The 14,101-nt window shown below is 26.4% G+C and overlaps 1 protein-coding gene across 5 annotated transcripts in view; it reads right to left on the bottom strand.

Moving 5' to 3' along the window:
* LOC129981869 (cell adhesion molecule Dscam2-like) overlaps window positions 1–14,101 on the bottom strand; it is a 614,065-nt gene that overhangs the window by 327,063 nt on the left and 272,901 nt on the right. For all 5 annotated transcript variants that reach the window (XM_056092905.1, XM_056092906.1, XM_056092909.1 and 2 more), the window contains exons 7-9: window positions 6,399–6,605; window positions 4,441–4,641; window positions 3,289–3,450 (exon numbers count right to left, since the gene is read on the bottom strand). In XM_056092905.1, the coding sequence (XP_055948880.1) occupies window positions 3,289–3,450; window positions 4,441–4,641; window positions 6,399–6,605 (570 nt within the window). The remainder of the gene's footprint in view (window positions 1–3,288; window positions 3,451–4,440; window positions 4,642–6,398; window positions 6,606–14,101) is intronic.

Below are 14,101 nucleotides of genomic sequence, written 5' to 3'. Positions count from 1 at the left end.
GTATAATAGTAAGATTGTACCTAAATGTTTAATCTCAATGGTATAGTTGAAATATATATGTATTAATTGCAGAAAAACGGGATATAGAAAAAATGCAGACACCGTTCCTCCAAGACCGAGAGGTAACAATGGTTATTCCTCTTCAAAGTGAAAATTTCAGCTCGCAAATGCAAAAGGAACAAACATTTCTATTTAAAAGCATCTTACAAAAAATTTAAATTATCCGAAGCTACAGCAGTTGAATGGACATTTTCATTTTCTTCAGATCTGTATGAAAATGTTCGCATTTTAATAGAATTTGAATTGTAACTCTTGGTTGATTTGAGGAACATGAAGGTAATAATATTTTTAGTGAAATTTCAAATTTTCTCATATAAAGACATGGGGAAAACATGAAAACCGTTTTGTCTGTAGTCATACAATGAAGACTCAATGGAACTCACGATGCTGCCAGGGATTACATTGAATATTCAAAATATCCTCTATGTTTTTTTAAGTATGATTTGATATTACTCAAGGAAACAAAAATGAAATCCTTCGATTTGTCATTTGTCTTTGAAGTGCTATTGTTTTGAATCCATATTCATAACTAATAATGTGTTTCTCCGCAAATTACCATGATTGGTGTTTTCCTTAACATGCATAATAGTCAGTATTTGCACTGGCAGTCTCAGTATACCGATTTTAATCCAATGCAGCGCATATAAGATGTATTAGGGTAAATACTTTCAGTCCTAATTATCAATTACGAAATGTATATGATAAATGAAAAAAAAAACCGTCACGTTGAAATTTTTTGAGCGTACATTTCCTAAAATCCATCGTTCTATCTTAGGATTTTTATCTTTTCAATAATTTTGGAATTATTAAAAGCTTTGAGTATCACAAAATAGTTATTGAAGTTAAATGAGTTTTTAAATTTTTGAATTATTTATTATTAATAGGTTATTTTTTTATTGAAAACACATTATTTGATTATGAGGTACTAATAATGAATATTTTTCAATATCATTCTATTATTTTTCCGCTACATCCAGGTACCAAGTTTCCTGTTATTCTAATTTCTGATGAAAACATAGATATAAACAAAAACATAATCTGGATACAAACGTTTAAGGTACTGGCCCTCCTTATAACTCAGAGTCTTTAAAGAATTCTTAAGTTTTAAAAATCCTAAGCATAATAATATGAAAACATATTAAATAGTATGCATTCATCAGTTACAAATTTTCAAATTACAGTTACAAAACTAGAAGTATAGCGATATCGATATTATTTATATACCGGTATAAAATGTATATATATTTAACAATAGGAAACAAATAAGGGAACAGAAACGTTTTTACCTGCATCCCTTACAAAATAATAACGCACAAAGGCAATTTCATTTTTCGTATTTGTACTTATCTCAAATATCAAAGCACTCCAGTCTGTATTATTACAAGTTCATAACTCCTGGTCTTTTGATTATCCCTCTTAGAAAGAGAGTTAGGAAATATCCACTAGATAATGATAGAGTGGTTTTGGATCTCGATTTCCTTTGTTGCTTACAATATGGCTCAAACAGCCCGCATTTGTATGGAAGTCTGATCATTCATTGATCTGTCACTTGCATACAAGAAATCCATTCTCTTTTAGAAAGAATAATATTTATTCCGATGTATCTCACTAAAAGGCCAAATATGAATGTTTATTGAAAACGTTTGAAGTACAAGATGAACGAATAATAGAGTATTCAAGAAAGATTCTTAGAAGTTGAAATGTAAGAAAGTTTAACTAAACTTGCTTTCTAGTATCAAGTATTATTATTTATTTTATTCGTAATAGTTTTCTTATTGTTTATATGGTGTATAAACAATTCTTATATATAAATATACTAAGGAATCCCACTTCAGTTTTTAACTTTATTTTGTTACATGATATACAACAAGAATTCAGTATTATACAGATCGCGTTTTTAATCAAATAATTATTAGTTTTAATATTAAATATAACATAATTTTAGTTGAAGCAGAGTGCAGGTTTGAAGACATAGACGAGCCGCTGTATTTTTACTTTCGTTTTATTCTCTCTTAATATCCACCTCGGGAAAGCAATTTATGTATTTACAAACAGACTCAACTCGGCATAAAAAGCAGAAAAAAGCGAAAAGTTACGAACAAATGATCACTATTCTTATATAAGATAGGATTTCTGGCCACGTGCCAGTTCAAAACACGTGGTGACCTTTGACATCTTTTCAAGGGCACCGAAGGTTATCACTTTCTCTTGAAACGTAATTCTCATGGCGCATTAGTTTTACAGAGGATTTAATTACACCGAAAGTGGAATTGGATCACGAAATAAGAGAATATTTTTAGAATGAAGTTACTATGGTTAAATCAAGATGAAATCTTGGAAATTAATTAAATTGAAATTGGAATTAAAATATCATTATATATATATATATATATATATATATATATATATATATATATATATATAATTTTTAATATAAAATTTTAAAAATTAAAGTGAATATAGTTTATTTTTCTGCATTAAATTCATATGCAGAAAATAACTCTAATACAATCCAAGCAATAAAAATGAAATGAAATTTTTTGAAAAAGAATTATATTTATTTTGTAAAGTAACACAGATTACGTTTTCACACTGTAGTTTCAAAATTGAATTTTAAATTTCTAAACTGCTGATTATTAATAATAAAATACTGTTTAGATCAAAGTTAGCTTAACTTCAAATAATGCTTACATCTAGTATATCTGAGTGTATAATTATTATTGGTTTAGCATTTTTGAAAGAATAATTCTTTTTTTTTCTTAGCCTTTTTCCTCACACTTTCATCTTTAAAGTAATTAATATATTGTTTTTCTCCATCGTACCTCATCTAGAACACATCTTAAAAGTCCACCACTATAAACATAATACCCATTTGCTTCTAGCCGTCTTGCATGTTGTTTTTCCGTTCTCTGAGTGTGCATATTACTCAAAACATCGTCATTATTCATACCAACAGCATTATAACCTCGATGCAGCATGTGCAATGGCTCAGTGGCTTATTCTTAGTTTCACACATATTTTTTTATTCATGTTGAAATAGTAATATTGGTACTGCTCATCGTAAAAACTGCACAGTTGCCAACGAAGACTTGTATCTTATTGCACACTGAATTTGACTACTGTCCAGCTATGCGTTATAGTATTGCAGAAATAAACTCGAAAAAATCTTATGTGTTATTTAATACAATTTCTACAAAAGAATTGATTTCTAAAAAGAATTGAACTTACCCATTACTTGAACATACACATCTTTCTGCGATCTGTCTCCGTCTTTGTTTTCTGCTGTACATGTATATTTTCCTTCATCTGCTTTCTTGTTTACTTCCCTTATTATCAGTGTCCCATTTGGGAATACTTGCTGTCTATGATTTTGAGGCAAAACTCTTGAATCTGTTGAAAAAATAGATACAATAGTCATCTAATGCATAAGAAAAATATTTATAATTTCAGTTAACAAAAGGAAAATGAACCAACATAAATTTTTTGAGCATTAAAATTGAATTAAACGTGTAACGATAATAATGGAGAATATGAGTGTATGTGTAGGATATAAATTTTGCTCCATAATTACCAACTTACCATATTTATATTATGGCAGATGAGGGTATACACATTAGAGAAAGTTTATAATTTTTAATTACATAAAAATAAAGCAAGATATTATTGGCAAAAATTGGTGAATGATTGAAAATGTTCAAACACAATGTATCTAATTTCAATTACTAAATGAAAAGAAAGGGAAAATGTATTATTTTTTTAAAAAAATCTAAAATCAGGAGTTTGTAAGTGATAATTGACTAGTTTCTAAAAAAATGTAAGAAAGACAGATAACTCATTTTTGATGAATTTATAAATTAGGAATTACTAACTTAAATATAAATTATACTTTAAAAAGTTATTTTCAAGTGTTAATCATATTTACTACTTAGATTCCATTTGAAATGTTAAATGTGTATTAATATTTTTAAGTGTGTAAAAAATTAGCCATTATTAATTTTTATTAGTTTATACATTTAAACAATTCATTTATTTTATTCTAAAATCAGAAAAGGCATAAAATCAAGTTATTTCCAATTGTTACACAGCGTAACGAAGTCATGAATATTTAATTTATTAAAATCCTTTTTCACATCTCGTTTTCAAAATTATTGTATGTGTCCCGTTCTAAAAATTTTCAATTTTAAGAAAAGAATAATACTAAGCACAATTTATGCATAAAAAACATTGGACGGAATTTTAATAATTTGTCTGCGAAATATGCGATTTTACAATGAATGGAATATTTTCTTAACGGAAAGTAATTAACAGTTTGTTGTCTATCTTTTAGTATTTTAAGTTTTTACAGAAAATCACTTTATCATCCAAACACTTGACTTTTACCTCTTGACCAAGAAATACTGGATAAAGGATGCCCCCCGGCTGGACAAGGCAGCACTGTAATTTCTCCGGCAAGAGCCGTGACATTAGGCATAGATCTAATGGTGGGCGGACCAAACACATTTATTCTCGCAGCGTGCGTGACCGATCCTACTTCGTTTGTTGCCTTGCATGAGAAGAGTCCACCATCTTCGACTTGGATACCTTAGAGACATCAAAAATTCATTTTATTGGGGTTTTTTTACAACGTATATATACACATCAGCAATTACAATTCCTATGTTAACGGAAAATTGAATATTGAAAAAGTATTAAACCTGATGTTTCTATTCCTCGCTGTTACTCTCTTTTTTTAGCATTAAACATTTATTTCTCTTGATTTAAAAAAATTGGCCCTGCCCTGCTTCAGTGGAATTTATTTCAGGGATATAATTTTCGTTTGCTGTTTTGTACCAAAGAATTATTTGTTTTATTTGAGAGATTCTATTTATATATTTATTTACTTAAACTGCTGTTCTAAGTATATTTTTAATTAAAAAAAAAAAACAGAAGAGAGTAATTTGTTTTTAAATTTATTTTATTGGACATATTACAAATATTTCTAAAATTAATATATTTTCACTATTTATAAAACTATCTTGTAAAAATCAGTTAACGTTATCGCGCATATAACGTTAGCTTTTGTTATTATAGTGTTTTTATTTTAATTTTAGTGCTTTTTTCAGTTGTTTAAAGTCCTTTTTTTAATACGATAGTGTTTTTATTTTAATTTTAGGAATTTTTATTAGTTTTTTTAAATGATTTACAGTTTTTTTTAATTACGATAGCGTTTTTATTTTATAGCAAAAATTTTTAAATAGAGGCAAATTAGTATGGAATAACAATATAAAAAAAAAGAATTACTATGCTTCTTTCACTTCTTTCTGATTCATCAGATGAAGTGATATTATTCATCAAAATAAGTAACTAAATGAAGAAAATTTTGAAAGAGCTAATTCAGAACTCTTTCATGTTCAAAATTTCTGAATTGTAATGTATTAATTATTTTATTCATTGATTCGAATTATTCTTTTATCATTCATTTGTATGCAACCTTGTTTTCCATCTATCTTCAATCATACTTCACCAATCCAATATAAAAATTAAAATATCTTGAAAGTTTTATTACTTTATTGATATCAAACGGTATCGAAGAATTTATGTAACGTATTTCAGGTTAAAAAAACAGATTTAAAGTTTATTTCATATAAATCAGGAGTCATCACATATAAACAATTATTATTATTATTTTTTCATATTTCCGTAATATAGAATTGCGGGTTTAGTAAAAACAGTGCGATTTAGAAGTTTAGAGCACTATTGAGAGTCAATGATTGATAAATTGATGCAGATATGAAAAAATGCTAATTGTGGTTAAAAGATGGAAATAAAGCAAGAGTTTCGTTTTAAAATTAAATATATATATATATATATATATATATATATATATATATATGTATATATATATATATATATATATATATTGTGAAGTAGTTCAAAATTTGATGTTCTTCTGTAGTTGATTTCATGTAACATAAGATTTCATTGCTATCCTTCAAATTCGCGTTGTTTATTAAAGAATAAAAAGGTTTAGTAAAATAAAATAAATATACAAATAAATAAAGTTCTGTCTAGGTTTTCTGATCTCAATTTGATTAGTTTTCTGTAATTAAATAATTTATATAATGGAGCTATATTTGCATTCGATTTATTTAACCAGTTTTCAATTGGCGAAAATTACTTTCGAATTTTGAGGTATAAGTTCTATATATAACATCTATAGTTTTAGGAGAAATGGATAATAGAAGATATATTTTGTTTTGCTAACTTATATGAAAAATCCAGTTTTTTTATAACTAAAAACTAAACAAATAAAACAGAATTCAATAATAAAATACAATATTTTAAAGAATTTCTCTTACTTGTGATGTTGACGTAACTGACGACTCTGCTATCTCTTGTGACATAGTCGCCTACACGAAATCGCAACTGCTCTGGAAGCGGCAATGAGTCTAGACGCCATGTAACCTGTGGCAAGGGACTGCCAGTAGCCATGCATTTAAGAGAGACAGAAACGCCAGGATAGACTATCTTGTCAGAAAAAATTTCCTCTAAAACAGGTGGCTCATCTGAAAATAAAAGTTAGATTTTCTTTCTCATATAGCGAAGCTGTCATAATTACCATATTCAATATTAAATATGTTTCGTATATAAACAAAATTGGTGGTTTTTGATTAATTGATAGTAGAACGTAGTAAAACATAAAACAACTGATAATAAACGAAATTTCAAATATAAAAGACATATTCACAAATGCAAAGAGAAATGAGGGAAACCGGAAAATACACAAATACAAGCAAAAATTAAAACTAAATTGCTCATATATTAACGGAAACATACAGAAAATGATATAATACAATTGGAGAAGCATGATCAAATAAAAATAAAAATAAAAGCATAAAAGTATATATTAAAAAATGTAGTCAAACACACAGAAATAAAGTCAAAATAATACGGGAAGAAATACTATTAATATATGTACAAAAGGAAATGAAAGATGATTTACTCTGTTCAAAGGTAGTTAAATGAGGAGGCTAAATTATAATGTTCTTTAACAGTTCATATGATTGCAGATAATTACATTAATGTCATATGCTTACATGTATTGAACTCATATTCTGTTTTCATTATCTTGTGTAATTAATGGATCAAGAACCTTAAAGAGGCCAAGACAACATCTGAAGGTTGTCTTAAAGAAAATATTCTGTTAAAAGCATTGATTATCGCAATATTAGCTTTTAGAATAATATTACATTTTTCTGGGTTTATGATACGCTTAGCTTTGTTAAATCACTTCCTCATTTATTCGACCACCCCTTAAGGGCCTGCTTAGTTTTCCGATTTGAAAGAGAGATAAGGAGCTTTGTTTTACAATAATTCTGAGAAAAAGCTTAAACTCGAATTTTCAATTCTTCAATTGTAAAAGTTAGAATTTCTTTCTTGTTCTCAACTTATTAAATTTTGTTACAAATAAAATTGTTTCAGCGATTCTTAGTTTTAGATCTTTATTAAACATATGAATTATTTTAACGTAAATAATTTTTTATAAGGAATATACGATTTTCAAATTCCATTTTTTAAAAAATTAGATAGATTAATTCTTTGAAAAATGTTGTATTAGAATTCTTAAGTTTCCGTGGAAACAAAAACTGAGTTGAAAATAATTTGACACAATTTTCATCAGTAGGTGGATGGATTAAGACATAAGCTTTATTTATTGAACTATTCGAAAAAGTACTAAATATGTTAATTCAAATATGAATAATTTCTTAGAAAAATGAAAGAACTCCTAATGCACTTACTAACACCCACACATTTCAAAATGAGAAGCATTATTCAAAGCATTTTGGATTGAATTTTTTTTTAATCATCATCGTAAAGAATTAAAATAAAGTATTTAAAAAAATAAGTTGGTAGAAGATATATTTTTTTCTGAAAACAATTTATAATTCAATGTCAGTTTTCTATGATCGTATTTCATTTAAAATGTGTGCAAAGAGGAGTGCAGAGGAAACTAAAGACGACAATTTAAGCATATATTTTTATATATGTTATTGCTACAAAAATTATACTAAGCAACGTCGAAAAAAATTCAGTTATCTTTTCATAATATTTCATGCATTATATGAATACAAGTATCAAAAAATCTGCTTCGATCAAAATCAAATCAAAAGCTTTAAAGAAAATGCTTCTGAATATTCTACATCCCCCAAATTTTTAATTTTATCGCCAATAATCATGTTCATGTCATGGAATCAATTTACAAAACCATATCAAAAATTATAAAGTTAAATTAACATATGGAATAATTTGAATTTTATAATATAACATTCGATTCCTCAGTGCGATTAGTCAGCCTAGAATAACAAATTTTAACTACGGATTATTAATGAAAAATCCATTTATAAAAATTATAAGGTACTATCTTTGAAGAGATCATGAGATGTTTTTTGTCTTGCCAACATTTATATGTTATCCAAGTTATTCCGTAATTTAAGTCTCAATGTCAGAATGCAAGTCATACAGATTCCCCATTTTTGCATTCAATATCACTTTCAAATTTCCTTCAATTAAGCCATAATCATTAGAGTAAAAAGTGGCAAAGAAGCAGAATATCACTTGTGAATGAAAAAAAAAAAAAAGACGCATGTTTGGCTTGCATTGAGAGCTTCATACAACAAGATATAATCCAATTATATCCCTGCTCTCTATAAAATCTATTTTATAATGAATTGGTTTCAATGTTTGCTCGCCATCAGGAGTATATCTTTAATCTCGTATCAAAACCAAAGAGTTTAGTTTTTTGTGAGATAAAGAAATTTGGTACATTGAACACTCGATAACTTAACAATTATTGCTATCTGAGCAACTGGAATTCTTCTTATTATGCTGATTGTGGAATGATGTACTGCGCATTTCGGAAATGTAATTGAAGGATGTATTGTTATTTTGTAAAATCATCATCCAATACCAAGGTATTAAGAGTTGCCAAGCTTTCATTTAGCATCATTTTAAATAGCTGGAATATATCAATTTTAATTCAATTTCGAGTGTATTTCGAGTGTATTCTGTTTCACTTATGATGCACTTTGTAACTTATGAAAAAGTTAAATTTCATGATGCATTTTATTTATTGCACTAAATATATTAAACAAGATTAAGAATTGTGTAATTATTCATATTATTTATAATTATTCACATTTAAATATATTTCTTAACATATGAATTTATATAAAGGATAATATTTTGAAACACTTTAAAAATTGAAATTGCATCACGAAAAAATTAAATTTCATGATGCAGTTATTATATTTAAAATATTAAACAAGATTAAGAAATACATTTTTTACTTATTGTTCCTATTTAATTATATTTCTTAACATATTAAAATTTATAAAAGATAATATTTTGAGGCGGATTTTAATTTTTTTTTTTTACTTGTTGCTATTCAATATCTCTCGAATATAAAAAATAAAATATTTTGCTTAAATGAGTTAAAAAATTTAATTTCCAAACAGTTTATTTTTCTAACACCAATATATTAAATAAAGCCATTATTATTTAGTAAACACAACCTCTTTCTAAATGAAAAAAGCGTATTTAAATGAAATGCACAATGCAAAATTCTTCAATCACATTTTACCAACATATTAAGCTCATTTACATATTCAGTGGAATGAACAAAATTAAACTGAAGAATAACAGGTCCTTTTAAAGCCATTTTTATGCAAATTTTCGCAGAATTGAAACACATTCTGGTAAAAGGAAACTGTGAGGCGAGGAGTGTCTGGAAGATAATCAAGTTTAGATGGCTAGAAAATGGCAAAGCTGTGACGATTTCCCAGTTAATATATGCAGATTCCATGCGTTGAAGAACATTGTCTTGAATATAAATTGAGTAAATTTAGTTTTCTTTTGCGCGAATGTGAAATTTATTAATATTTGTGAAATGCATATTTTCACAGGTAAAGAATATAAATCTGTTTTGTCCCTTTAATTATCGGTAAGGTTTATATATGATTATTTAAAATCTCACCACGAGGCGTTTAGGAAAATTTTGAAAACATATATTAATTTTCTTCGTTTCAGTAAACTCAAATGTCTATTAATGAAAAAGATACCTTAAACGTGCTCAAAATAATAAAATATAATTTTTAGCGTACCTATTGGGATTTCAATATTAAATATTATTTTTTTTTACTTAATATGTTATGAATTTGTTTAAGTTCTTTTTGTAATATTAAAAAAATCAATTTAAAAAAATTCAGTATTAAGTAGATTACTAAATAAATGTTAAATAAATTTCTATTATAAGAGAATTTTATATTTCATTGCTATATAAAAGAAATAAAAATATATTTATTCTATAATAAATGTCATTGGAGTTTTTTTATAAATAATATTGGAAATCATTCTGCTTATTAATTTTAATGTATTGTAAGAAAATTTTACAAAAAGCATTTAATTTCTTTAGAAGTATATAATTTTTATAGGATTGCAGAACCTGCTTGCGATTTATATCTTGGCATTTAATATCACTGCATTTATTACCTTTGGAAACTAGTTTTGATATGCATTTATAATGTGTTAAAACATATGTTATTAATCGATATCGATTTGTATTAATAACTAATTATTCTTATTACTGAGTGAATTTTCAAATCATTATACTTAACTACTATATATATATACTATACTTAATATATTATATACTTATATATATTATACTATACTTAAATAATAAAAAAAGAGAAATGAATAAGAACTAATTAATCATATTACCCATAGCATATACACTGCTCAATGTATTGTTTGTTTCTTCCTGTTTGCAGTCAAATAATTGGAGATTTAAAATACTAGAACCAGTAATGGTTATGCAGTGTCATTATTCCATGGCCTCTAACCATTATATGAGAATGGAGACTAAGCATTAAGAGAGAAAGTCCATTGACCTTCAATTTATAATTGCAGCTGGTATGTATAATAGATACTTTTATACAGGAAATATATAAAATTTTAAAATCTCAATCGAAAAGTTAAAATTTGTGAGCATTTTGTGAAAAATTTATTATCTTCACTGGATATTGTAAAGAAATTGACGTTTTAATAATTTTCATTATCGTGTGCCTAATGAAATTAAGTTAATATTTTCAGGATGGCCTAATCTGACATAAATGCTTTTTACAATCAATGCTTTTTATTGTTATTTCTCTTTAGAATGGTGATTTCAAAACCTAATGGCGTAATTTCAGTATCTTGAAATTCTATTAAACAGTATTATTGATTATAAGAAGAAATTGATTATAAGAAGAAATGTTCAATGTTGTTGGCAGTAAAGTAAGTTGACAAACTAAAAATAAAGTGAGTATATGTTACTCGCTGTTATTCCCCAAAGTTTTTCTACGTTTTGCATAACATTTATAGTGTTATGATTGTTTTTTTAACATTCAAAAATATTACTTTTATAACATAACATTTTGTGAATGTTCCATTTCCACATTTACTTTGTTATGATTTTTTTTAACACTCAAAAAATATTATTGTTATAACATATACATTTTTGTGAATGTTCATAAACAAGATATATACGTGTATGTTTGGATTTCAAGTCATATTGACAGAAATAAGCAGTTTTTTATGCATAACTTTACTACCTTAGTTACTACTTTAAGCAAATAACCTTGTAAATTATTTCGAAAACAACTTTCAGTATTTTTTACTGTATCATAATTATTGGTATTAAGTATCTGCATTTTTAAAATGACAATATAATTTTTTTTTAAAATTACTTATCAAAAATTAAGAATCTCAAATTTTGTTAAAGGCTTAATTTAGTCAAATATTAACAAGGAGTATGTATATAAACTCAGTAATAGATATTGTAACTAAATCTATATTTACAACATACATAAAAGTTACAGCCATGCACTTTTAGCTGAGTGCGCTTGAATGTCGATTTTAGATATGCCTGATTAAGCTGCTCAAATGATATAAATTTGTTTGTTTTATTTGCTGAATGTTGATCTGAAGTGATTTTTTTATGCAGAAAGAAACACCATGCTTAGAGTTTAAGTGAAAATTTATTCCAATTCCAGACAAGGTGATTTTAAAATAATTTTTTTCATAATTAAATCCTGTTGTTTCTATCTACATAAAAAAAATCACTTCAGATCAACATTCTCCAAAAAACCCACGAATTTACATCATTTAAACAGCTTAATATCTAAAATCGACATTCAAGCGCTCTCAGATAAAAGTGCATGGCTGTAACATTTAAATATGCTGTAAATATGAATTTAGTTGTAACATATATTGCTATCTAATCTAGTAATCTAATACAGCCAAAAACTAGTGAAACATAGTTCTGCTGTGTATTCTTATAAGCGGTTTATAAAATTACTTACATATCATGATAATAAATGCTGAATATGATATTTCATGATTTGGAGTCAAAATTCGAATATATGTTTTTCAATTTCAAAGCCGATGCAAGTACGGGTAACTGTTATTTAATATAAATTTTAAATTACTTTCAAATCACGCCGATAGGGGATACTTATTTTTGATATATTTGTAATAAACGTTTTCATAAATAGCAAAATAAAACTAGTATTTCCCCTTGAATGTGAAAAATAAATCCTTTAGAAGCTTATTTATCGGTGAATGCGTAGCAAATAAATAAATCGATATATTTCTTGCTTTTTTCCAGTTTTGACAAGAAAATTATGCCAATTGGTTTAAGGTTTGTTTCAAATTTAATCTTTTATATTATGTCTTATTATTTTTAAGAACTATGTAATTTAAAATATACAATTCCAGTCAGAAATGCTAATTTTCAAACAGATTATTCACCTACTGTATTGCTATTAAACAAAAAAAAATAAAAGTTTTTATTCAAAAAACATGGTATTTAAATGAGAATACATTAGAATTGCATTTTGTAACTTTTTCAGTACATATTCATATCTTATTAGAAATAAAAGTTATTGGGTTTCGAAAAAACGATCGTGTCTGGAAAAAAAATTCAGTAAAGCTCTGGAACCAATGAAGGCGAGAGAAAAAAAACCGTAAGAGATCAGATGCCAGATAAATAATTATTTTATGCAATAATCTGATTAAAATATAATAAGAAAAATAAATGCATCCACGTATTGATCTAGAAAAATCTGATCAGAGAGAAATATGCTTTAAAGCTTTAGAGCAGTTTAATTATTTTTAAACACAAAATACAGCCGAGTAAAAGTGAAACTAGTGTACTGGTTTAATCTAATAATGCGACGATACTTGACGAGAATTTTAGATTGACGTTCTCTGGGTTTATTTTTAAATTTACTGATTATCATTTGAAAATTCTCCTTCAAATAATGTGAAGAGCGTTAATAAATCGATATTCCTCAACGGTTGTCGACGGCGTCAAGATGGATTGCAAATGTCCCCTTGTAAAGATCGATTTGGTAATTTACTTGACCAAGAAAATGTGTTTCAAGCACGAAATCAATCAAAACACTTGAAGTTTGTGTTCAGGCGGGATCTATCTCGTTGAAGGGAAAATTTATGAAAGAAGCAGCCTATACAAACCACATTTAAATTCACCGGAAATATTGCTAAGTGCTCAGATTTCCTTTGCCTGAAAGAAATAATAAAACAAAATTTGTTTTTCAAATGGAGATTTTTCAATATTTTTAAAATAGAAGTCTTAAACTTAGTATTTGAAGATATAGATATGACTTTATATTAGGATTGAAAATCTAAATAAGTGTTTCTTACATTTGCACTCATATTGTTGAAACTGGGTAAAAACAAATTAAATGGTTGCTTCTATACATAACAAGTGACACCAGGCGTATTTAGAATTTCTATTATTATAGAAGAAATTGTTTGGGTAAGATAATTATTTTTCAAAATTATTAATTTTCTAAATAATAATTTTGAAAAATTAAACTTAAAGTTCTGTGGGGGATTTCTTAATAGTTAAAAATAATAATGATAATAATTATAAGTAAGAGTAATAATAATGAGTACAAGAATTTATAAAGAAATAAGTACAAAAATTCATTCTCAACAA

This window comes from Argiope bruennichi, chromosome 8, assembly GCF_947563725.1.
Source record: "Argiope bruennichi chromosome 8, qqArgBrue1.1, whole genome shotgun sequence".
Taxonomy (NCBI): domain Eukaryota; kingdom Metazoa; phylum Arthropoda; class Arachnida; order Araneae; family Araneidae; genus Argiope; species Argiope bruennichi.
This window is presented reverse-complemented; position numbering and strand designations above follow the sequence as displayed.